The sequence below is a fragment of the Cyrtonyx montezumae genome, unplaced genomic scaffold, assembly GCF_038088225.1.
Source record: "Cyrtonyx montezumae isolate F1298 unplaced genomic scaffold, pur_monq_1.0 scaffold_7, whole genome shotgun sequence".
Taxonomy (NCBI): Eukaryota; Metazoa; Chordata; class Aves; order Galliformes; family Odontophoridae; genus Cyrtonyx; species Cyrtonyx montezumae.
The window spans coordinates 29,404,670-29,429,388 of NW_027072078.1; the positions used below are offsets into that span (position 1 = coordinate 29,404,670).

The following is a 24,719-nucleotide window of genomic DNA, read 5'->3' on the forward strand; positions in this document are numbered from 1 at the left end:
AGCCAGTTACTCTAAATGTTTCACGATGATCCTAGCTCACTTTCTATCTGGGTCAAATGAGGCCCTATAAACAAAAGCAGAGGAAAACTCCAAGGCAGTCAGAAGTAACTAGAAACGTACTGCCAGCACAGCCATTCCCAGCAATTAGAGCTTAGCAAGCAGAGCACGTAGAAGAACAAAATGTCTGGTTTCAGAGCACCTATCTCTGAAAGTTCCTGCACGTGGGGGTGCTGAGCAAAAGCCATATTCAGGTTACACTGCACAGGACTGAGCCCACAGGAGGGAGATCTCTCTGTCCACACACAGCCTTGCAGGGTAGGGGATTAGATGAACACTATAAAACAACATAGGACATAATTTCTTGCTCTCTTCTCACCAGGACTGTATTTGAGAAAAAACAGGCAACTGTGAGAGACAGAGGAGACTTGTCCTTCTCAGGGCGTTATGTTTAATTGCTGAAAACATGAAGCATTTTAAAAGGTTTGTCAATAAAATCCCTATGTAGTTAACCCCAGCCTCATCACATCTCTTGTTACAGACAGCCTTCTGCTCTTAACATCTGGGCAGGCAAAGCCTCCAATTACACCATTGGATTTTTTAGCTTAATAGACCTAGATAAGGGCCCTCGGTGTATCCATTTCCCCTGGTAATTGCTTATCTTTAGCACACTCAATGATATGCAACCTCTGTGCCCTAGCGTGTGTATGGCCACAGCAAACCCCATGCTCCCCATGACCTTTCCTCTTCCTTGGCTGGGCTTGCACCTGGCACAGCTGTACTCAGTGACTGATGGAGAAAAGAGCAGGGAACCGGGGGGCTTGGGAACTTCCTGTAGTTCAATCTTTGCAGTTTATCTATCAGAATATTTGACAACCTTTCAGTTGTCAATTTCTTTCAGTTGTATCCATCTTTAGCACTGTGCCATGCTGAGGCTTCCTTTCTCAAAATACACGCAGACGTTTGTCTTGCTTTTGCCTTCATTTTCATTTTTAGTTCCTCCTCTGCAGTTAAACCAATTTCTTTAAGTTTTATTTTAAAAAAAATGTCTGGGATTTATTATTTTCACATTGAAAGTCTGACAGGGAATTTGCTGATATCTTACAGTAACACAGAATGATTTTTCCTGCTGCTTTTAAAGGCCACGGAACATCACTGCCCTCTGTTTTTCTCAGCCCATCTGCCAGCTAATTTGCAGGAACTAGCAAAATCACCTCTCCTGTTCCCTGTACTTTCTCAGTTTTCCTCCACTTTCTCATCAAGTTCTTTGACAACGAACAAGGGCAGAGCAGCTACAGATTTTTTTCTTCAAGCTTTCATTTTAACCTTCAAGCCTCGTGTTTGTTGCTTGAAGTTTATGTGCTAAAGACATGAGAAAGCAACAGCCCGCAGTTTGTCAAAGCACACTCTCTGGGGATTTATGTTCTGTTTCAGCTGTCACTGTGTTGCCATATATATGTATTGATGTAACTTCTGATGTGCAGCAATAAATGGTAAATAATTCCTTTCTCTGAGTGCACTTCTGTCTGTGTTGGTGTCAGTGCTTTTGATCAATAAACCACTGAGGCGTCTTCCAGCAGGAATATTGTTCCAACTGTTGCTCACGAACAACAAACTCCATGCACTATTTCCTTGGTTTCTGTGCAATATATGAGGTTTCCACTTTCATTCTCTCTTCAAGCAGCATCTTCTCTAGCTGGCTATGCAAGTAGTGCCCACTGTTTATCCACATCTCTAACTCCTGAAAGGACTCACTGGTTTCTGTTGGTGTCAACAAGCTTCAATTGAAGTTTCAGGACAGCACCTGCATCACTCCAAGCATGGATTTCAGTTCCTTCTAGGGAGCTGGTAGATAATAGAGCCATTTCCTCACATTAGGCCTGATTTTCTTCTCCTCAGGAATTTTCCTAAGTGCACTGAGTCCTAATGAACTCGTTTTTGAGCTGCATCTTCCATCTTGCTTGGGGAAACTGGTGACTTTATGCTGTCTTTATCCAAGCTAATGTAGATAGTTCTTCTATCACCTTGGATGTACTGCTTGCTCATAAATGATGTCTTTCAACTCATGCAGACCACACTTTCTCCCACATCAGCACCAGTGATGTCTGATGTCAGTGAAGTCTAAGCATTCCTGCCTCACCACTGCTTTATCCTTTCTCCTCAGCTCTCCAGCTGCTGCTGTGAACTGACCCATTCAGATGGTTGCTTTTTTATGTGTGTTCTCTAGTCATAGAATCACAGAATATCCTGAGCTGGAAGGGACTCATAAGGATCATCAAGTTCAACTCTTGGCTGTGCACAGGACCACCCAAAAATCACAACATATATCCCAGAGTTACAGCTTCATACCATTCCCTCAGGTTCTATCACTGTCACCAGAGTAGCCCCTGATATTTCATAGCTATTCTTATGATTTTCTGTTTATTATAAATGCAAATGCAGACAAATTAATGCTATTGTCAATGCATTTACAGACAACTCAGTATTTGCAAAAACCTACTGCACATACAGTGCCTTTAAACACAGCAAGCTGCTCTTACTCTCCTTTTCTGTTTTTGCACACTAAACGGACACTGCAATTTGCTTTTTGTATGATGCTACGAGCAAATTTTAGGGCTGGATTTTATATAAACAGCTGATAGCAGTTCAGTACATGCCTTTAAGGCTGCATTTGCCCAGTCTTGTGGAGTGTTATCCTTGCTGTCAGATCTGCAGAACAGTGCAGTCAACACTAATGCACACTACATTTTTCTAATGTTGCTTTAGCAATTTGGTTTACTGAATCCCTATGTGAATTCTACATTTTAAGGTTTTCCTCACAAACATGTAAATATTAATCTGTTAAGTTAGCACCACTCCATGCACCTCATTGCTGTTCTTTTCTATACTCTGCCTTCTCCCCAAAACAACATTTCTGTTGACTTCATGTAACTGTTCTCCCTGACATATGCTCTGCTGTATGCACTGAATGCCACAGATGTTTTAGCTCTCCTCTGCAACACACAGTGAAAATGTTGAGCTTGAGGCTCCCATTCTGCATCCTTTCCAATGTTGCACTATGCTTTCACATTGCCTACTTGTGCCCTTGTATATTCTGTATGGAAGTAGAGCCAAATTAAATTTTAAGTTTACATACACACAAAAAAAAATCCAAGTTTTCAGAAGACTGAAAAGATTTGCATATTCGTGCAAAACTGGCAGCAGTTTAAGTGGAAAAAAAGTGTAAATAGGATGCAAATTTTAGCCAGCATTTGACTAGTTGATATTTGTAGTAACATCTTCCATTTCAAAATGCTGGGATATGCTACGCTTTACCGTGATGCTAGACACATGGAGACTGTCACAGTAAGCTAGCAGAAAGTCAGTGTTGTTCCCTGATATGTGGGATTTAATTCCCACATACAAAGAGAACCCACACACACTGCTGGCACAGCATTCCTCACAGCTTTGCCATAACATCGCTTTCTCTGTGGCACCATTCACATGGAGCAATGAAAGCAAGCTAACACATGCTAATAACAGACCAGTCACAGAATACTTATGAGGTAAGAAATTATTATAATCTCTAGTTTATTGAGTAGAAAACTAAGTCAGAAATTTGTTGGCAATGACAGATTTTGGACTTTTCTCCCAAGTGGTCAGCTCCCAGCCCCAGGCATCACTCTCAGACAGCACGTGCACCTTCAACAAAAGGCTTCGATTCGACCAAGCATTCATGCACACAACAACCCCTAGTAGGAAGGATGCAGGTAGCACTGCTGTGCCCATGTACGACTCATTACGTTACACTGCTGCCCTTATTACCACAAAGTGGTGTCATTAAAGCTAATGCTACAGAGACCCACAGGAGCGTGTGACCAGAATGAAAGAAGCAGGGCACAGTTCATGAGCCACCACAGAAGCACTTTACTGCAGCTTGCTTTCAGAAGTAAAAGCCTCGTTTTAAATAAAACAAAAAACTTTTGCTTTGATAAATGCTGCCTGTTTCAAAAAGATATTCTGTTCTCAAATCTCCCCAGCTAAATGCCACCACGTGTGTAGTCAGGCTGGGAATTATCCACACAAATAAAGAGCACAGCTTGAAACATTGACTTTTTCCTGATCAAAAGGGTCTTGGAGACAACTGGCCAGTTTGGATCAGGCTAAAGATAGGGCTTTTATTATTTTCAAAGAGCACCCCAGTGAATAGAGCAGACCTGTGGCCCTGGTGGCAATGATACATTCTCTCTCTTCCTCCCACACAAATTATTTGCAAGTGTGGCTTTGGGTCTGTGTGCTGGTTTGTTTTTTTTCCTTCATTTTGCTTTTTGTTGAAGAACTTCTGTAAGGAGAACCTGATGCACAATCAACCTTTTCATTGGTATTTCTAATAGCATCCCCGTTTAAGCTGCTTCTTCTATATACCAACTAATAGATTGGAAATATAACCATATAAACTTTGTTGCATCAAAAATATCTTCTTTATATCACTACTAAGGAAATGTGTGCTGCATTTTTATTAAAATCAATTTTTAGAAAATCGTTAAATGTACTTTCCTGTGTTTTCATATTCATTTATATATATATAAACTGAAGTGAAAAAATACAAATCCATCTTGTTTTTGTCTAGATTCATTCACTAGTTATTTCCATCTACATGTGTGGAAATGAAAGACTTAACATAAAAAAAACTATTGATGAAAATTGTTACAATCATGAAATACTCACACTATTTCACTTTGCAAGGCTGTTCTCCTTAACAAAACCTAAAGAATTCAAGCATTTAAGATGTTTTTCAGAAAATCTGTTTCTGTTTACTAATCATACATTCCATTCCAAGAAGTCAATCCAATTTGAGGTAGGTGATAGCTAAGCAAAGTAAAGAAATATATTTTAACAACCTTATGATTTTTGCTATTTATTTGAATCCTAAACAGAAGTACTTCCTCAATAACTGCAAAGAAAAATATCCATCCCTCATTGAAAGAATATGTCCTAAGAAACTCATTCCATGACTACATATGTGCATTTATAATTTTTTTTTTAAGTGTATCTGCCCTCACTTTAAAGCTTTTTTTTCCCCAAGACACCACTGGAAAGGAGTAGAGTAGCAGATGAAACAACTCTGAACTCTTCTCCTTTATATGAAGTGATCAAAAAGGAGTTACTGTGCCTGTGCTATATGGAAAAGCATTTTAATGTTTATGAAAATCTCATTTGAGAGATCTGGTTTCTGAAATTGATCTACACCATTTGAAACCTGAATCTACCCATTTGATGAGATAGACCCGAATACAAAAAACACTCCGATGAAATTCATATTCATATTTTGATGGCCCAGGTACATATTCTAATCATGTTGAAGCCAGGCTATTTTTTAGAAATTTCTCTTTCCTCTCCTCCTTTACTCAAACAGCATCATAGTCTCAATATTCAGAGTCTGAGAGATAATGAATTTTTTGTTTTTAAATATGTCTACATAATATTTGAAGATTAAATAATGGAAAAAGGATTCCAGAAGAAGACTACAATGCTGTGAAAAGCAGCACTGCCAAACAGGGTGAGGAATGTTATCAGAAACGCCTACTTGTAACTCATAGTCCAGAGAACAAAAGCAGAAATATGTTTCCTTTAAACACACAGAAATCAGAATTCTTTCAAAGATAAAATAATGCTGGAAGACTTCACCAAACAAGGACAAGCTGTTGTTTTCAAGCAAAGCAGAGCCAGTTTTTCCAAGAAAAGTCTCCAACTCTGAATGCCTGAGAGGTTAAACAAAATACCTTTGGGGAGAGACAGGAGAAGAAAGAGATGCAAAAACTTGAGTGGGGTGGGATGGAATGTGGAAACACAGTGGATACAGAGGTGATGAAGAGGGATGTGATATGAAAGCAACAATAAAAAAGTCAGGGAAAATGAGAGGAACACGAAGTGCTTCATTTTGCCTGCTTGAATTTCATGGAGTCACGGGACTAGCAGGATGTTGAAGGCACTCCCCTGAAATGTCCCTCCTGCTTGGTTAATAATATCTGGCAGTTAACAATGAGCACCGCTCACATGTTTCTATTTAAATTTACAGATGACACTCTTTAGTCTAGTTGCACATATTCTATTCAATACAAACTTTCAATGGACACTGATCTGCATTACAGGAGTATTGAACATGCAAGTATGTACTAAGGAGCTATACAGAAAAGCATAACCTCTAGCTGTCATGGTTGGAAGAAGCCACTGTAAAAACAAAAGTTTGTCAGACTGATGGTATGATAGTTCTATATGTTCAAAACACATTGCACAATATTACTCCTTTCATCTTCCTTTCACACGTTTCCTTCACTACCTGAGCAGCACCACAAGCTAACCACAGGCATCTTCAGCTGGCACTTACTGGCTTAAATGCACAGACCGCCAGCCAGTGCCTGAAGGCTGGTTTTTATCTGTGCAGCCCCCCACCCTGCTTACCACTTGCTGAAGAGCAGGAAGAAAGCACTGCCTTCTCTTAGTTCCATAGTTCTGGTTTCTCCTTGACAAGGAGCTCTTCAATATGCAGATAAATGATTATCACCCAAATCTCTTTTTACCCAAAGTGACACTGTCAAAACTGACAGGAAAGTGTAAGAATTAAGCACGGTGCACTAACTCGTCTGAAAGTTGAGCCCAAATTAGCAGTAAGTGGGTTTGGAAGCCAAGATTGCCTAGTTTCTTGTTCCCATTCACAGAACAAACTTTGCTGTCACCTGAGGGAAAGGAAAATTTCTACCTTAATGCATTAAGTACAGGGTAGATCTAGTCCATTACACCAGTAAAAATAGTACTGACTTGCCATACTAAGCATCATCACTGTGCAAAATTCACAATTGGTAGCGTTTCTGTTAGCTTTCAGCACTGAGGTCCCACTAGCGTTTTTCTTTTCTCCATGTAAATATTGGTAGTTCATGCCCTGTGTTTGGACCACAGCAGTACATTTTAACTGCAGAATTTATGTCAGAGTCTGTTTCTCAGGGCTAATACTCCTTGAACTCATAGCAGAGGTTGGCCCTGGGAATAAATGTACTTCTGAGCAGACATGCCTGACAGATTTTACTTGACTCAGAGTGTATTCGATAGAATTGTGAGTTCTTTGTAAATCTACCTTCTCTGCCCAAAAGCTAGAAGAAAAACAAAGTAATTTTAATAGTGCTGGAAGCATGAAGTGCTTTCCATAGCTGAGTGTGGGCAAGCTGAGAGCACAGATTTTGTTGCAGGCTGAACAGACCGAAGAAGGCTCTCACCCACCATCAGTGCCCTAAGTCACAAGGCCTGAGCAGAAAGGAGCTTAGACAGCTTCTCATTAGGTTCCTCAGTTCAGCTCTGTATCTTGGAGAGGGCTCACTGCTTCTCTCTGCTTTTACTTTTTTCTGTTTCATTTTGCAAAATTATGGGATGCAATTCATCATTATAGGAAACTGCTCTATTTCAAAGCTGAGGAAAAGGACAAACCACTCTTGAAGCATTTTCTGTGTGTTTATTTACTTGACCAAATGCCACTGGGTGAGAACTGCACCTCAGGAGGCCAGATCTGAGGAAGAGAAGCAGAGACATCAAAACCTGCAGGAGGGAAGGACTGCTCTGCTGCCCCTGCTACACTGCAGAAAAAGGACAGCGATACAGAAATCAGAGCAAAGAGATGGGATAGAAGAGTTCCTATTATTTTATAGGATGTCTGTTATCTTGAGGAGCAAATGCCAATGAAAGGCACATTGCAAGTGAGGCAAGAGAGGCTGTTAGGGGCCTTGGACTTAGCACAGATTTGTCAAGGCCATGCTGCACTGTGTTGCAGGCAGGGATGACTGTCACTAACCATATTTAAGCAGTATTCAGAGAGGTGAGGAACTTACACTCAAGAAATAACCAGAAACAAGGACTTAAAATTACAGCTGGTACAGGCTGGGAAGAGTTCTTCATTATTCTCTATTACTTATTGTTTTCTTCATTTAATCAAACATTGTTTTGTGAATAATTTGGCTCATTATTTTTGACTGAAGAAGTGTAGTTCACTGAGGAAAGCCTTAAATTTTGTGGCTTTGGTGTGAGAAGACAAACTAGTGTCCATTGGTGACCCCTAGAAACTGTACCTGCTGCCAGCACTTCTGAGCATCAAGTCAGTCATGTGAATACTCAAAAAACAGTCACCTCTATTACCAAAAGCCAGGGGCAGGCTTCTTCCATAGAAGACAACTTCTGCGGAAGCCAAAGAGAAGGCATGGGTGCTCTCAGCTTTGCTTGTTACACTATTTGCTCCACTAATAGTTACACAAGCATGCTGACTATTTGACACTGGCACGGTTATGTTCGCACACAACTGTTCAACATCTGTGAGACTTTTCCAGTCGTGGATCCACAGTACATCTATAAAAACTCCTTGTTAATCTCAGTCATCAACTGAAAACATGTCCTAAGTATAAATATAGAACACAATCTCAATAACTCAAATTCTACATATAGCAAAAGCAATTACTTTTCAAGCATGCAACCTTCTCTTTCTTTTTCAGGTGATATTAGAATATCTTTCACATTTACTATGATGAACAACTTTTTCCTAGTATTGTCAGTAGTAAAAGAAGCATTTCTGATCAGATGACCACAGCTAGCTTCAGCTCTCATACCATCAGTATAAAGAGATGCAGACTGACACTACAGAGGCTGAGGTAAGATTTTAATGGTAAGTTTTGTATATTTCTCTGGATTCTTTGCTTGTGTAAATCCACTGAATTCAGGGACAAGCTTCCACATGATGACATGGTGCTTCTATTTAAGATGCTGTAAAAGTCCTCCAGCTCTTTTGCTCTAGAGAATCTTAAAAATCAGAAAAGGTTGTGATATTGTGATGAATAGATAAACACCTTCAAACTGTACATGATTATGAGTATTCCTTCTTAACAATTATATCTTTATGATGGAAGAGATACTGAGTAAAAATATCAGTTCTTACCACAAGGCTGCTGTCCAGAGAAAGTCTTTTCCCAACTTCCCTTTTCTGCAGCAGTCTTTTTCTCTCCATAGCTGAGGTTATTTGTTTTCCTTTTGATCTACCAGAAGTGTCAGACTGTTACCAGTATCACTGCAAAAAAAAAAAAAAAAATAATAATAATAATTAAACTCACATTTCGATATCCTACTTAACAGTTTCTGTCTTTCATCATTAACTTTGTAATAACCCAGCAGCTAATGAATTTGTGTCCATAGTAGGCTGTGTTCCAGGAACAAAATTTCTGTGCCAGAAAAGCTAAACTCTCCAGAAAGAAATATCACCAATATGTTTGGGTCACTCCACAAAGACAAATTAAAAAAGAAAAAAAGAAAGTCTGTTGCTTTATCAATATGCCACAAGTCTTAATAGTCTCTTTTTAATTCAGATGGGAAATGGATTCACAGAATCAGAGAAGTATCTGGGGCCAGAGAGAGGGAGGCGGGATGGAAACAGTTCATTTCAAATTAATTGCACTCACTCCTCAGTAAGCTCTGCCTGTTGGCATATCTGAGCTGCTACTGTGATGTACAAATTTTGGACCTAACCCTGAGCTTTCAACTCCCATTATTCTTAACGAGAGACTAATGCCCTCAGCACTTTTCTTGCATTTTTAAGGTCAAGTGATAATCAGACAGTACCCCTGCCTGTGCAGAATGGCCAGGGAACCTCACCTAGTAAAGCATGGAGGGAAACAGTCTTACTGATTTGGTAGCACTTGTTTAATCCTGCCTGATGATTTCTGCTAAAATCAAGACACAACTTAACAAGTACTACCAGCTCTCTCCTATTTCTGGTGATCTCTGTTTTAGCTTCTATTATAGTTTTAGCTTCTATTTTAAGGTTACACTGTGTGTGATTCAGAAAAGCGGCAAAGGTAATGAAGTTATTCAGGATATAAAGAAAACAGAAGCAAAGTTACAGAACTAAGAATCCAGTTTGAATTAAATCATGCAGATATATCCATGAATGCAGAACCAAATTCAGCAGTTTTCTCTCATACTTCATAGTGATTGTATTTCCTGTATTAGAGAACATCCTATATCTCTTACCTTGGAACACCACCCTAGAAGACTAAGAGTTTTCACTACAAGATTTTGTCCACTTCTTTGAGTCAACACTTGACTTGAAAGCCTAATTAAAAATATAATTCTAACCAGGTTGCAATTCTCATACAATACTACTTCATGTGAGCCCTAGAGTAATTCATTGTATTTGACTGAAAAAAAATAAAACAAAAAGTACAAATCCATCTGTTTCTTATCCCTTTTAGTCAGTATGAACAGAATCTTCAGTTACAAGCAGCCAGGTGACTGCACTAGGCTGAATTTGGCTGCAGGGTCACACAGCTGGCACGTCCATGAGAAGCCCTACATCTGCCCTCCGGATGTGTTACACGGCTGTGGGCAGCCTTGACTTCTCACGCACACCTGTGAGTGAGCGTTCCCATCTGCCACTGTGGTGACACCATGCAGACAAATCCACCCAAAACTGCCCCTGAATGCTCTTCCATGAGGGCACAGGATTAGTACACTGGCAAAGCACTGACTGCCTGCAAGGAGATCGTGATGCCCCAGGCTATGCCTCAGAAGCCAGGTGGAATCCACAGGCATGCAGACAGGGATAATCAGGCACAAAGTGGACATCACAACCACGAGTGTTCTTCTAAAACAGTTCCCACATGGAAACTTTAATTGGTCCAGCTAGCAAGCAATCCAGTCTTGTTATTTCAACTTGCATTATATTACTTATATCCAACTTGTTATTTCTTGTTTACATTTATGCATGGACAGAATTCACCCCTTGTTCTCCAAAACTGATAAAAATTAGCCTCTATACAGATTCCTTTAAGCAACACGTGCTATGAGAATTTGTCTACGTTGAAGAAGGAAAAATGATTATTTCACTGTGATCACTCTTTCCTTGCACATTTTTTTCCAGATTTACCTGTAAATCCTTGCTTCACTTCTGTAGTACTACCCCTAAAGCTACATACACTATTTAATTTGGCTAATAAGGAAGAAAAATGGCATGCTGTCACACAATTACCATTCCTTCCTGATTAGCTAACACATCTCAGAAGAAATACTTCAATACGTTTTAAGAAACACAGCAGCAATGCCTTACACTGCTGCTGCAGTTATGCCAGAAATTAGCAAAAGAAAGAGCTTAACATAATGTTTGTATCATTTTTGTCTGCATTTGTCATTCCTGGAGAGCATGATCTCCACTGAGAGAGTCTGTGAGCAGAGCATCACTGAGAGTGAGCCAGTGACAGCTACAGTCAGAGCCAATTATCCCAGCAGAAAGGCAAGGATTTGATGTGAGTGCCTGAAGTGCCTGTCTGCAGGTATTTGGCACAATCATCCCAAATCCTTGTTCACAAGTAAAAGGAGGAAGGATTATTGCTAATTATTGCTATAGTTTATATGCTGTGCTGTCTTGGGCACTTCAAGCAGCAAATTTTATGTCTCCTCATGTAGCCCTATGTGGTATAGCACATCTACCTACTCAGGCAGTGGTGGAGACAACTCAGACCTGTAGATTGCCTTCCCTCCCCTCTGCATGCTCAAACCTCTGTGCAAGTTATCGTGAGCAGGCTGTCAAGAATCTCTCCTGAAAAGTTAACAACCTAAGGCTGAACCTACTTAAAGTTCTGAATCAAAGGTAATTATCAGATGAGATAATACAATACATTGCCTGTATCAACATATGCTGGTGCCTCAAAGTACTCATTTTGGGAAGTCTTTAAAAAACTTGATCGTTAGAGTGAAGTACTTAACCAAAACAGAACAAATTTCCACCTCAGAATGGCCATTTTTGGGCAGCAAACTTCTTGTCACAGAGAAAAATGACCCCCCTAGGTAAATCTGTCTTCCTCTGAGACCAGCCCAGAGATAAAAAATAATTCAAAATGGAGGTAATACATCTCCCAGGAAGCTCAGCAGAAAAGAACAGCCATCTAGATGGAAAAGTTTTGAAATGTAAAAGCACTGAGAATCAGTTTGCACAACTATCAAAAATACAATTTTTTTGTTACCAAGATAACAAGCTGTAGAAATGTATCAGCCTTCCTTGACCGATTTACTTGTTGATCCCTCTCAGACAATGTCTTTTCGGCAGAGAACCCACTGATCAGCATTCAGACCCCGATGACCCCATTTAGCTTGGTTGAAGAGTGAACTAGGTTGCAAACTCACTTCTGATTTATGATGCCTTCACCAATACTGCATTCCTGTGTGGCTGAATCCTTGGGGGCACAGCACTGTGCTGTGATAAACTTACCTACTGTAGCACTTTTCTCTACAGGACTATGTGCTGATCACATTGGAGAGGGCAGTGAAGGTGCTCAGCAATTACGCCTGTATCCTGAAGAGGTACATGGAGATTGGTCTACCAGAATGCAGGTCTCAGATGTTTGCCTGCTGTCTCCTCAATTTTGCATTAAACTCAGAGAAGAAAGTTTTATGTGGACACAGCAAAAAGTCTCAGGGGAAGACCTAATGGGATCTTCCATCAGTACAGTATACTCTCACAGCTCACACAATCAGCAAGACAGAGGCATCAGCTTCATTACATACCTTAAAGTGCAGTCATTTTAATACTCAGTGCAAGAATGTTCATTACTTTGGGAGATGGCTCTAAAACTATGCCCTGGAGAAATAGTGTGATTAACATAGAAAAGCACTCTTGATAATCTATGCAAGAAATTTCTTGGATTTGAATACCTTCTTCATTTCTAGCAGTAACAAAGTATGATTGATGCATATTGCTTTAGCTGATGAAAACGGGTAACATTACATCCCTTAGATAAGCATCCAAGATATTTTCAGGCAGTTCAAAACCATGCAGCTACATTTCAACGGAGTTATGCCAACATATACCAGCTGGGAAACAGCACACAGTAAATCGCTTTGGTAACTGGAAATGGACTGTATTTATTTTTATGTCTCATAAATAAGTATAAATTTAGCAGTTATGACAGGTGACAAAAATGACAGCTCTGGAAACTAATATGCTTTCATTAAATCCACTGTCAACCTAATACAGGCTCCCCAGTCTCTGCTTAACATCCCTTAGTACTGCAAGAAAGCAAAGCACCTGTAGGGCAGTAACACATATTCAGCAGTCTGTTTGTCACTCTGCGTGTTAACGAGAGGACAGGTTTTGTTTCGTAGAACTCAAGATTTTAGGTAACAGAATGTGGCCAAACTTATACTGTGATCACTTTTAAGCCCTTTTTGCTACTTGGATGGTTCTACAGGTTAAACAGCCATCCTTTAAAACTGAAATGGAATAACCAGAACAAGTATCATCCCTCGCAATGAAGGAAAAATGAAAATAATGTTGCTAGCATAGGTCAGGAAGTAGCTATGAGAAAGTAGAAATTTTCATCAATGCAAATGTTAGCTGGAATGAACAGGTGACCTAAAGGTGAAAGATTTTGATTCTCATTACCAGTTTCTGGAGTGATTCATTTTTTTGAGAACCTAATTGAATTGAACTGTCTTTCACAGTCTAGCAGGGTGGGTTTTTTTGTTTTTTTGGGTTTTCTTTTTGTTTTGTTTTGTTTTGTTTTTTTGCCAATTCTAGTGCTAACATTCTGGTGTCCACTTTTTTTTTTGTGGGGGGTGGTCTTTGTAGAAGAAGCAGTAGAAGTAAGGGCAGTACAGGTAGTCTGGGCCTTCTCAGAAATGGAATGAAAAAGAATCCAGGATTCCGAAGCTGACGTATACTCAACAGTTCAAAAATGTTTCAGTCTTATAAAACAATTATATTTATCTTCTCAGGCTTAGGGCAAGCTAAAATGCTAGGTTTGTACAAGGTTTTTGAGTATTTCTTGTTCTTTTTTAAATGGCAGAGAGTTAAAATTATCAGAGGAGTAAGAGCAGAAAACCCCACCTTTGCAAGAGATGAGAAAATTCTACCTAGTGATTAAAAATGAGCCATGAAAACGGTTTCATTACCACACCCCTATCTCTCCCCATCAAGGTATTCAGCCTGGCCATGACTTTAAATGATGAAGTGGAAAAAATAATTCCAGTGTTCTCTTAAGAGCTGACATTTCAAACTTCAACACTTGGGAAAGAGGAAACTACAGCAACATCTGCATTTATGCAATATGAGACTTAGCTAATTTATTTTATTTTGCCCTCAGTGAATTTCATAGCAATGCCATGTGCACAGCCTGCCTACCTAATGCTCAAACCACTCAGGTATTTGCTCAGACTGGTCAGCAGTTTGTTAGTGCTAATGTATGCATTGTACATCCACACCCACTGGATTAGGTTGCTATTTAGATAAGCAAGATTCATTTTTGCAGAGATGGAAGGAGAATGTGCCATGTGCCAGCATTAATGAGTTAATTAAATTAGAAAAATTCCAATGCAAGTACCTGAAATGCTTAGATAAGTAAAATACTATGGGAATTACAAGGCAGCAAGTACAGCACTGTTGTACCATTCTGCCCATGGATTCAGATATTCTGGTTGGCTTCAGAAAGTTAAGTTAAAACAAAATACGTCAAGTCAGTCAGAAAATATCTAGATACAAAAGACTCTTTCCCAGTCCTCTGGAAACATACAGGCAGCATATAGACTAGTCATGACCTGTAAGGTTGAAAACTGTCCACTAGTCAACCAGAATGCCAAGAAAAAGCAGCACCAAGGAAGTAGGAGAAGGGCCAGAATGGGAAAAGAAATTGTCTAATTTTTGTACACAATGCATGGTAGTCTACAAAGAAATTGAGCGTTGACTTACTCAACAGCCAAAGGATATGAATCCCTCTTGCCCTTATTCCAGCTCTTGAAAGGGAATTGGTGGAGCAAATAGGATAGTCTAAAGCAAGTTTTTCATTGTGTTTACTTGCCAGCAATGAACAATCTCAGATCAAGATATTCTAGAAATATAGCATTTAAAAAAAGCATCTCAACTACTGAATTTTAAATTTGGACCTGTTTGACCTACAGTCTTCAATATACATTTATGTTTTTTTCATGCAAGATAATCATCCATTTATTTGCAAAACTAAACACCCAGTAAAGCTTTCTATAGCACTGCCTCTAGGATTTAAACAAGTAAAGATTAGGGGCTTAAATCCAGCAAACCTATCTGTGTACTCAGAACAATACCAGGAATTTCAGTAAATCAGACAATAAAGAATATGGCATTAAAGATGTTATTACTCTGACAGCTGTTAAGATAAATTGCATGGGAAGCATTTAAAAGATTTATATCATGAATTTCACCAGGTTAATTAAATGGATACATGCATTCATTTAAAAGGATAAGGTGGGTTGCAGTGACATAAAATGAGAGGGCACAAGATTACGTTCTTTCAGCATTAAAAAGAACAGGTTGAACTGATATCATTTCCGTATTCTGTAATAAGCATGATTCATCCATTGCCATTTTCAGCTCTCATTTTCTTTCTGGCAACAAAAAAGACTATGAACATTTATAGACTAACATAATCAAAGCTTTAACCTTTTCAGCATTTTGTGTTTGCTCTGGCTGCCCATTTTTATCACAGAGTTCCATGGGCCATGCTGCAGGGAGGAGAAAACCCACCAGTAAATTACAGCAAAGAATGTTGGAAAGGTCAAAAGACTACCCTCCCTTGTTTGCTTTTATGGAACATATGAAGAATTCATATCATACAATAAAATTATTGAGACAAAAAATGACGAAAGATAAGCAGACAGAAACCATGAATCTGTTGTCAGGACAGCAATGGGTAAGACTGGAGGAAAATGGGATTTATTACAATGTTATCATCAATAAAAATAGATTATGACAACAATGGTTGTAAATTCTTAGTTTCTGCACTGAAGTCAAACTCTTCTGGACGTTGTAAGACCTAGTGCCAAGAAAAGGATATCTAAGACTGAGGCTGTTCAGAATGAAGAAAAAAATATTAGACCTAACACTTCTATTTTGTGTGTGAGTTTCTAATAACTCATTATTATGTATCATTTAGTATGAAATACAATTATGAATTAGATAATATTAGTTGTTACATTTTAATAATGGATTCCCTTGGTCACTGAACCTCTTTCATCAACATTTTGTAATCTGGGCTGTTAATCTGCAGAAGGCACATTCTGCAGACAGCTCCAGTGACAGATACCTCCGTAGGCTTCAATGCAGATTTGTCTCCCCTGTGAACTGCATCCAGATTTGTCAAACTGTTGTTATTCATACACCCAAAGAGCTACGTGGAGATTGTGTCTCTTCTGTATCCCAATGAAGATGCCTCTGGAATTTTGTGCTTTCAGGCTGGTAAATATGAAATGCTGGAAGTAATCTATCTAACTTAGTGTACCATTATCACAGCTAGTTGTTTCTCATGGAAAAATATTTCCATTTTATCAACGTTTTCATGCTGAAGTCTAAGGGGAAGGTCTCAGCATGTGATATTTGAATGTTGATACACCAGGGATAAGGTGGGGAAATCACACTGAAACTCAGCATTTGAGTAACATTTGTTTAAAAGATTTTCAATAACAAGTTTGGAATTGATAGTGCAAATATTCTGAATCTGGCACATCATATACAATAGCCAGAAATGGGAAACTGAGGATAAAGTCACAGACGTTTTCTTCCTTTTTTAAGAAAAGAAATGAAAAATGACCTGCTACGTTTTCATTACAAAAGACAAGCCTGCCAAACACAGGCTTTTAAGTCCTCTCTCTAGGATTTGTTTTCTTGGAAAGTAATGGACTACAGTGGCATTTAGCATTAACATCCTCCTTTACAAGCTTGAAATTCTCCCCTTTCTGTGTAACATATATAGCAAGAAGTACAGGTTATCCCTACCCAAACTTTGAAGGAGCTCAAAGGTAACTGTGTGCCATTTGTATTCTCCTTCACGATTATGCTTCTTAGGGCCAAATTTTCCTGGACTGTTGCAAAAAGTCCTAAGAGTTCCAGCAAAATGGAAACCATCCATTCTCTCATCAGGCCAAGAACAGCACAGAGCACTATCCTGTGGTTATATAATAAAAAAAATCTGTTTCTAACATGAATGAGCTACCCAAGAATCTCTTGGAGAAAATCCTCATAAATATTTTTTTTCTGGAAAAAATATCTTGTCACACTTTGTCTAATACTATCCGTGACATGGGACAAAGGCATCATCATTGGCTATGGAGAAAGATATTTCAGTCATATGTTTGTTCCCTGAATTCCCCAAGTGCTATGGCTGGCTGGGTATCAGAAAGCCAAATGGGAATCTCATTTGGTTGAATTACAAATCTTCAGGAGAGGAGAGAAAGTGGTATCTGGTTTAGGAGGCTGATGACAATAAAGAATTGAATTCACTTGTGTTCACATAATATGCTGCAAGGTTCAGAAAAACATTTGCAATTGAATCCAATATCTGAACTGTTCTAATGGATAACAAAACAGAATCAAGAGTTTAAAATATATGGTCAAGATTCTTATTTATATCACTCAATTTGTGTTTTCTTCTCATTTTTATTTCATTATTGTAAACCAAGTATTTCTGAAGAAAATCAGAAACCTACTCTTTAAGATCTCAGCTACAAGAAAACTAGAATAAGAAGCTTTTGAAACGTGCTTAAAGATCCCCTCTTATCTGAAACAGATGCATTGCAGCCTGCATCTCTTCTGTCTGCCCATCTGTCCTAATTTTATCCCAGAGGGACCACTAAAAATCATTAGCTTTTTGTGTTTATCCTCCCTCTCCCACCTGAACCCCTAAAAGAGTTGATGGTGCAGTGGGCAGGGGACAACTCATTTTTGCAGTGGGATGTTTTTCCTATAAATCACTGAGCATGCATTAAGAAAAACTGCTGAGATTTGCCCAGCCAATTCAAACTCATTTTATTCTTTTGTGACAACAGAGCATGTAGGACATCAAGACTGTAAAATTAAAAGGCACAGATACACATTGATTAAGCTCCACTTTCAGCTTACGGCCAGGAACACTACTGTGAAAATGTTAAAAATGAATGATGTTCTGTCCTCATCCATATATCCTCAGACAGTGACAGAGTACTGAGCGGTATCGGCATGCTGTAAAGTCCTTCAACTTTTTTCTCTACAACTTTAGAGAGATCTCATCTCAAACACTAAATTTACTTCTGGGCCAAAAGAATAAAGACAAACTTGATGGAATTCAGATAACAGCAGCGAAGATGATTAAGGTATTGACTTGGTGGGAAAACGATTAGCAAATCTGCTCATAGTAGTTCCAAACAATGCCAAAAGGAGAAGAAGATTGGAAGGAATGACCATCTACACAAGTTTGAAGGCAATATACTAACACCAGAAACAGTGAGAAATTGATTAAGTTATTGACAATAGGCTGAAAAGATATAAAGAAGGGGAAATGATGTTGAGTATCTGAAGAAATTACCTAAAGTGAAATCCAATAGAGACTGATTCCTGGAGAATCAGAAGAACATTTGTCATATAAAAAAAATAAGGCAGGATACAAGACAATAGAATACATTGAAAGTGAGGATGCTGCCCAGGAACATCTGTCTGAAGATCCTGATGGGCAAAAAAAAGTTCTCTGTCCACTTCTTCTCAGAGCCTACACATTGCAGTTGTTGATCCACATTTGTGACTGTCAGAGTGGAAAAGAAGAAAAAAAGATACTTCATTCTTCCCCCGTGCAGTCAGCTGCCTGTAGTGCTTACTTCAGTTTCTCTGCGTGAAGACTGACTGCCAGAAACTTAATAAAAATGTAAATTAAAAAACATTCATGAATTTCCTACTTAAAAGGTTTATAACTCCCCTATGTTTTATGCCATCCTACCAATCTTTAACTCAGCTGCACTCAGTTCTACTAAGTGAAACAGGAAAGAACATTTAGTCTGCCATCACAGATAATAATCCAACACATTCAGATTATGGATACAGCAATATCCAGAAAATATTAGAAACAGAGGAAGCATACTATTAAAACACCCTAGTATTTCTCTTTCTCAAGTGCTTGCCTGTTTAAAATGCAAAGTAAAAATCATTAAACTACCAAAAGTGACAGACACAAAAAAAAAACCACAACAAACAACTACTGTTTCAGAAGTTCATTATTCATTAAAATCTGAATAATATTTTTGCCTGTGATAGCAACAGTTTGGTGGGATCGTTCTTCCACTTCTTCTTGTAGAATTCATGGTAAAACTCAAACAGGATTGTTTTCATCAGTAATGACATTCAGGTTTAGATAAATATTTTAAGAGTACAGTTTATGCATTCTGGTTTTGGAATAACAGAAGTTATTCCAAATTATTGCTTACATTGTATTTTGGCTAGGAAAAATATTTTTAGTGGGAAAGGGGAAAGAGTTAATATATTTGCATGCTTTAAATGAAGCACTTTCAATTTAAAAGTGCATTTTAAGACTATATATAACATTTTAAGTATGTTTTTAAGCATTAAGTTTTTTTAACTGTTTTCCAAGGGAGACAGCCTACAACTTATGCAACAAGGAAACAAAGCACATTTGGTTCATTTCAGGTGAGCACTAATCATTGACTCTTGTTTTAAGTCGGATCCCAGCTCTTGAGTGGGTGATTTGGGTTAAAATCATGAGATACCAATTTTCTGCCCAAAGGGTGTGCCCTAAACCTACATGGAAATGTTACATCCCTCATCTCTTCTTGGTGAGAATACTTTGAGTAAGAGCTTAACCTCTGCCTCTCTTTATCCTTGGGTGAACCACCTTGTCTCAGATGAGAGCACAGAGATCCTACCTCCCTTTGCTCTATCTATGGACCCAATCTCATAATCTCCTTATAATGCCTGGAGCGAGAGGAATATTTGATAATGTAATGAAAGCTTTCTTCCACAACAGTGGCCAGAGGGTGAGATTGGGTTTTCGTGTGCTTTACTACTGAGGCAGAACCTATCAGTAAAATCAAGAAAAACACTTGTTAGGATTCTTGGTACACACCTGCCTCTGCATCAACATGTTTGGTCATCTTGTGAGCCATTCCCCTCTCAGGTCTGTGTTGACCATAATCTAGTCAGTAAATTCTCATCAGTGTCTCTTTCAGGCTTCCTGTTCCGACAGAAGATTTTTGTGGTAAAGAAGAAAAACAATTCACTTGATTAAAAACTAGTAAATATAAATGACAAATTATTTCCTATGAACACCATGATGTATTCTCAATCAATAGCATCATGACAGAACTGGATCTTAAGGGAAGGAAGTTATGAGTTTTAGTAGAGGCACATAATTAAACATAAAAGAAGTCTACAGATTTTCAAGCAGAGAGACAAGGAGAATGGCCAGTCCAAGAATCTTTAGACTGCTCAACAGCTTTCTCTTCTTTTCAGTTCATCTGGTGCTGTCTTTAATTTGTTGGTATGATTTTAAGATAAAGATGAAGATCTTAGATTCAAATGTCAGGGTTAACATCCAATTACATGACAGAATACTGTTTATTAAAATGTTGGGACAGGTTTCACCTTAAAATTTTTCTTCAGCAGCAGCCAGCAGTGGATGTTAAAAATCCTTGATGATTTAGCTGAACTTTCAGTGTGTTTCTTATGTGTAATAGCAAAGATCACCTAGTACCTAGCTCCAGATTTATTCAGTCCCTATATTTTGCTGATTATTTTTAGCCAGGACCATAGCCTATGATCTCTGGATCAGTGTCTAAAGTCCATACTAATCAGTGTCTCAAATCCATACTGGTCTGGTACTGAATAAAAGTCACTTTCATCAGCTGGCTGCTCAGTGATCTCTATGAAATATTGCAGCTTGATAGTGGACAGGTGTCTATATTATTAAAATACACTTCGCAGGCACAGTTGGCACCCCGGAATTTCTCACAATGACTCTATAATCTGCTCCCCCCAGCTCATAAGTGGGTATCATTCAGCTCCAAGATATCATTTAAAAACAAGAAGGATAGTGTTCTTTGTTAATCCCACAAACAAAGTACTCTGTTTCTAAAGCAGTTCTGAAACACCGGACAAATGCTTTTTTGCACTGCAAAGATTATTATTCAGCCTAATAAAACTCATTAATTATAATTAAGCGATGAACTATAAAAACTGAGAGAAATCCTATAGGTTACATTGTATGATCTCACAGACAGTGCTAAGTACAGCATTCACTGTAAAGAGACTACATTTCCATACTACTAACAAAGCATGATGGCACAAGATAGATCATGTATCCAGGAATCTGCATTAACTGATTAATGAATTGTTAATTAATTAATTGATCAAAATGGCCAGACATCTACACAGAACAAGGAGTATTCTTTGTAGCAAAAAAAATAGTAAGAGGATCTTGGCACAAGAATATTTGCCCAGTCTCAGTGCAAGGTGGTTTCTCTGACCAGCAATCAAGGAATTGTTTTACATATTAGTAAGATGTAAGGCATAAGCAAAGGAAACAGCACAATATTTTTTGGCTTTTGAATAACCAAGCCTGTAGTTTAAACCTCAAGCCTTTAGCCTGTTACTCCTTAACTTCAAGCAGAGGTTTTGTCAGAAAGCGTGACATAATGACCTCCTTTGACTTTGCTTAACTCTGAGCTAAGTGAGGTAGAGCTTCAGGCTGAGGCCAAATGACAGATGCAGCTCCACAGAGCTGGGGGATGGTGGGAGACTGTCACAGGAACCTTTGTGGATTTGCCAATGGCTCACATCTGGGTCAGTGTAAGAAATAAGGAAAATGTTACATGAAATCCAACCAACAGGAAAGGATGTGTAAGCACAATAACGTACAAGATGTTTCATTTCTCTGAAAAGAGAGATGTTTCATTTCTCTGTTCTAACCTAGTTCAAGATTTTAAAAGACTGAAAAGAACATAACGCAGCAGTTGCTGTGCTGGTCACCATCACTCCATAGAAAAAATAACTATGGACCCACCCGACAGCAGAGCTCTTCATCTCAGGGTTAGAACAGTGAAGACATTGGTTAGCTCAAGAATTGGGTAAACTTAACTCTGTGAGAAAATGAAACCAAAGTTTTCTAATGACCTTATTGGAGATCTATTGAAAAGTTCTCCAGAAAATTCTTCCTGCTAGGAATTTTCTCCCTAAATTGTTTTTCTCAGCTGCTCATTTCCTCTGCAAGTGGCAAGTGAAATCCATGAATGTAGTCCTAAGCAAATCTCAGCAGTTTACCCTCCACCCACCAATTTTTACTCAATAAAGCTAGTCTGCTTTTCACGTAAGTTTCAGAAGGAATGCTTAAAAGGAGGAGGAAAACAGAAATATGTAATTAAAGCAAGTATTCACACACCCATTTTAATACATTTCTTTCGTCCAGAATAACACATATAACTTGCTCAAACTGAACCAGAAAAAAAAGTCAAAAACTGAAGCTGGTCATGGTTAGCAAACTGCAGATGCACGAGACTTATCCAAGAAGACCTCACAAATCAGCAGTAGGGAGAGGGGAGAGCAAGTCATGCAGAAACTATTTAATCAATGAGTAAAGACAATTATAACATCTGTTAATCTTTTGTGTAGGCTATAATTAGATGCTGTGGAGGAGTAGTCTTTAAGAGGGCAGGCAGGGAATCCTTTAACATCTGCTAGAAGGGCAAACACTGTGCAATAAATGACTTTAAATGTAATCAGCAAAATGAGAGCTGCGCAGAGTTCACAAAAGGCCTGTATAAAAGATTGAGGATAACAAAATATTTTGCCAAAGGTCAACTCCTGCAGCACTAGAGGCTGAATAATAACTGCCAGTTTAGAGGCCACAGCAAAAACAAACGTGATTGTACCTCTGAAAAACAATTCTTTTCTCATTTGTGTCATTATAGCAAAAGCACATGCTGCTGCTGTTTATCACGTCAGCTTAATAACTTATTAGAGCTGTATCTATCAACCTTGAACAGTTTAGAATAAACAGGTAGATATGATGCATTTTAAATGCCAGAATTCAATCTAATTAGGCTGACACAGAACTCTGTTTCGCTGTAAAATTATGCTATTCTTATTTTAAATAATTAATCATTCAGTAGCTTTTAAAAAATCCCATTATTTACTCATTTTGCCCTTGAAAACAATCATATGCTTTAAGTTGTTACTCACTGAAAATGTGAGACCAAGAGGGAGGGTTTTTTATTCAGTTTAATATGGCCCTCTGCTGGCAAAATAACCCCCCAAAATCTTAGCACTATGAACCATTTTGTCAGACCCAGAGAGCTGAGAGGCTAAAAAGATCCCACATTTTACAGCAGTTACACCATGTCTTAGAGAACAGCAGTGTAAAGCACAGCATTAAGAATTCATAGAAATTAAGCCAACCGTTAATCTGCTCTCAAGCACCCCAGCCAAGAGTACTGCTTCTTGTACCCAGCAGATGCAGCCCTGGCCATCACCAGAGCACTGGAGAAAAAGCCAAGTGGCTGGTGCAGTAAGTCATTTAGAAGCAAATGCTATGCTCTCACAATGTGTTAAGTTGTGCTGGTTTCCTCAACGAGTGTCACCTATTCCAAAGAGGACTGGATCACACATGATTTTTGTCCGCAAAATTAATACTCAGTACAGGCAAAGCAAACGCGATAGATTCCATCTGCAAAAGGAAAAGTATTCAAAATACAAATGGCAACTACCAGCAAAAAGCAAATCCACTACACAAGAACTCCTGCCTCTTATTCTCCCTCCATCATTACTGAAAATCCACGGTGGTGAATCAACCAGCTTCAATCAAAGGGAGGCAGACAATGAGACCCGCCTCTCTTGCTGACTGTGGTAATTAACTCTTCCTATTTGTATTATGTCCGAGGAACAAAGAAACAAAAGGATACAGTAAACTGTTGAATTTAACAATTTAGATAACGATGAATTATAATAATCAATTAGTGCTGTCAAAGAACAGGATTTATGACATGCATTTGGTTCCGCACAGACCTATTGTATGGGCACCATCCAAGGCTGGTTTGGCCCTGAGAAACAAATGGTGCTGTCTTGACGAAAGCTTTTCAAACACGTGGTTTAACAGAAGCCTTTGTTCTTGCTTTGTGTCAATACCAACAGTTAATTTTTCAGCAATATCGTTTTTATCCACTGTTTTATAATCCAAGCTGTTCCTCAGGGTCTGCATCACCCATAGCCCACAAACAGCAGTGCTCCCAGGGCCTGCTACTGTGGCTTGGACCTCATCCCTTTGAGTCACCTGGTGCCACTCAGTGGCATCATACAAGGGTTCTAAGTATTTTTCAGATAACAGTTATCAAAATTTTCATCTCCAAAAGCATCAGGACGAATTTATGCAACTGTTAGAGAATACCTAGTACAATCTTGTATGGCACAGGAGAGGTCATTAGACAGTACAGAATAGTGCTATAAGTGTTAATGCGTTCAATTTACATGGTCCGTTTATCTTCTTTTAGTAATAAAACTCCATTTTAGATGCTAACATTTCAAAGGTGTCTTAACAACTTTGCTGTGTATTTTTCTTATAATAACTCCCATGCTGCTGGGAGCTGAGCATATGCAGGAGCCATGGAGTTGTGCTTGGCCCCATTGAGCCATGCTGAGCTCCTCAGCTCAGCTCCCCTTTGGCACCTTTGTTCCATGGCTTTTATCCCAGCCTCAGTCCTGCTCGTCAGGGATGACAGGCTGGACTCTGCTCTCATTCTGCTTCTTTTCAAATGGCAAGAAAGACTGAAGAATTGACAGTCTGCTGGCAATTGTCCCCTTTAATGCCATCCCAGAATGTTATCAGATCATATACGGTATCCTTGGGCTTATTTCTCAGACCTGTAGCTTTTATCCAGTGAAAATC

At 38.8% G+C, this 24,719-nt stretch overlaps 1 protein-coding gene across 1 annotated transcript in view; it reads right to left on the reverse strand.

The window, feature by feature from the left end:
• NCKAP5 (NCK associated protein 5) overlaps window positions 1-24,719 on the reverse strand; it is a 332,220-nt gene that overhangs the window by 305,099 nt on the left and 2,402 nt on the right. The window contains exon 2 of the mRNA XM_065750319.1: window positions 8,948-9,076. Within this exon, the coding sequence (XP_065606391.1) occupies window positions 8,948-9,016 (69 nt within the window). The 5' untranslated portion in view covers window positions 9,017-9,076. The remainder of the gene's footprint in view (window positions 1-8,947; window positions 9,077-24,719) is intronic.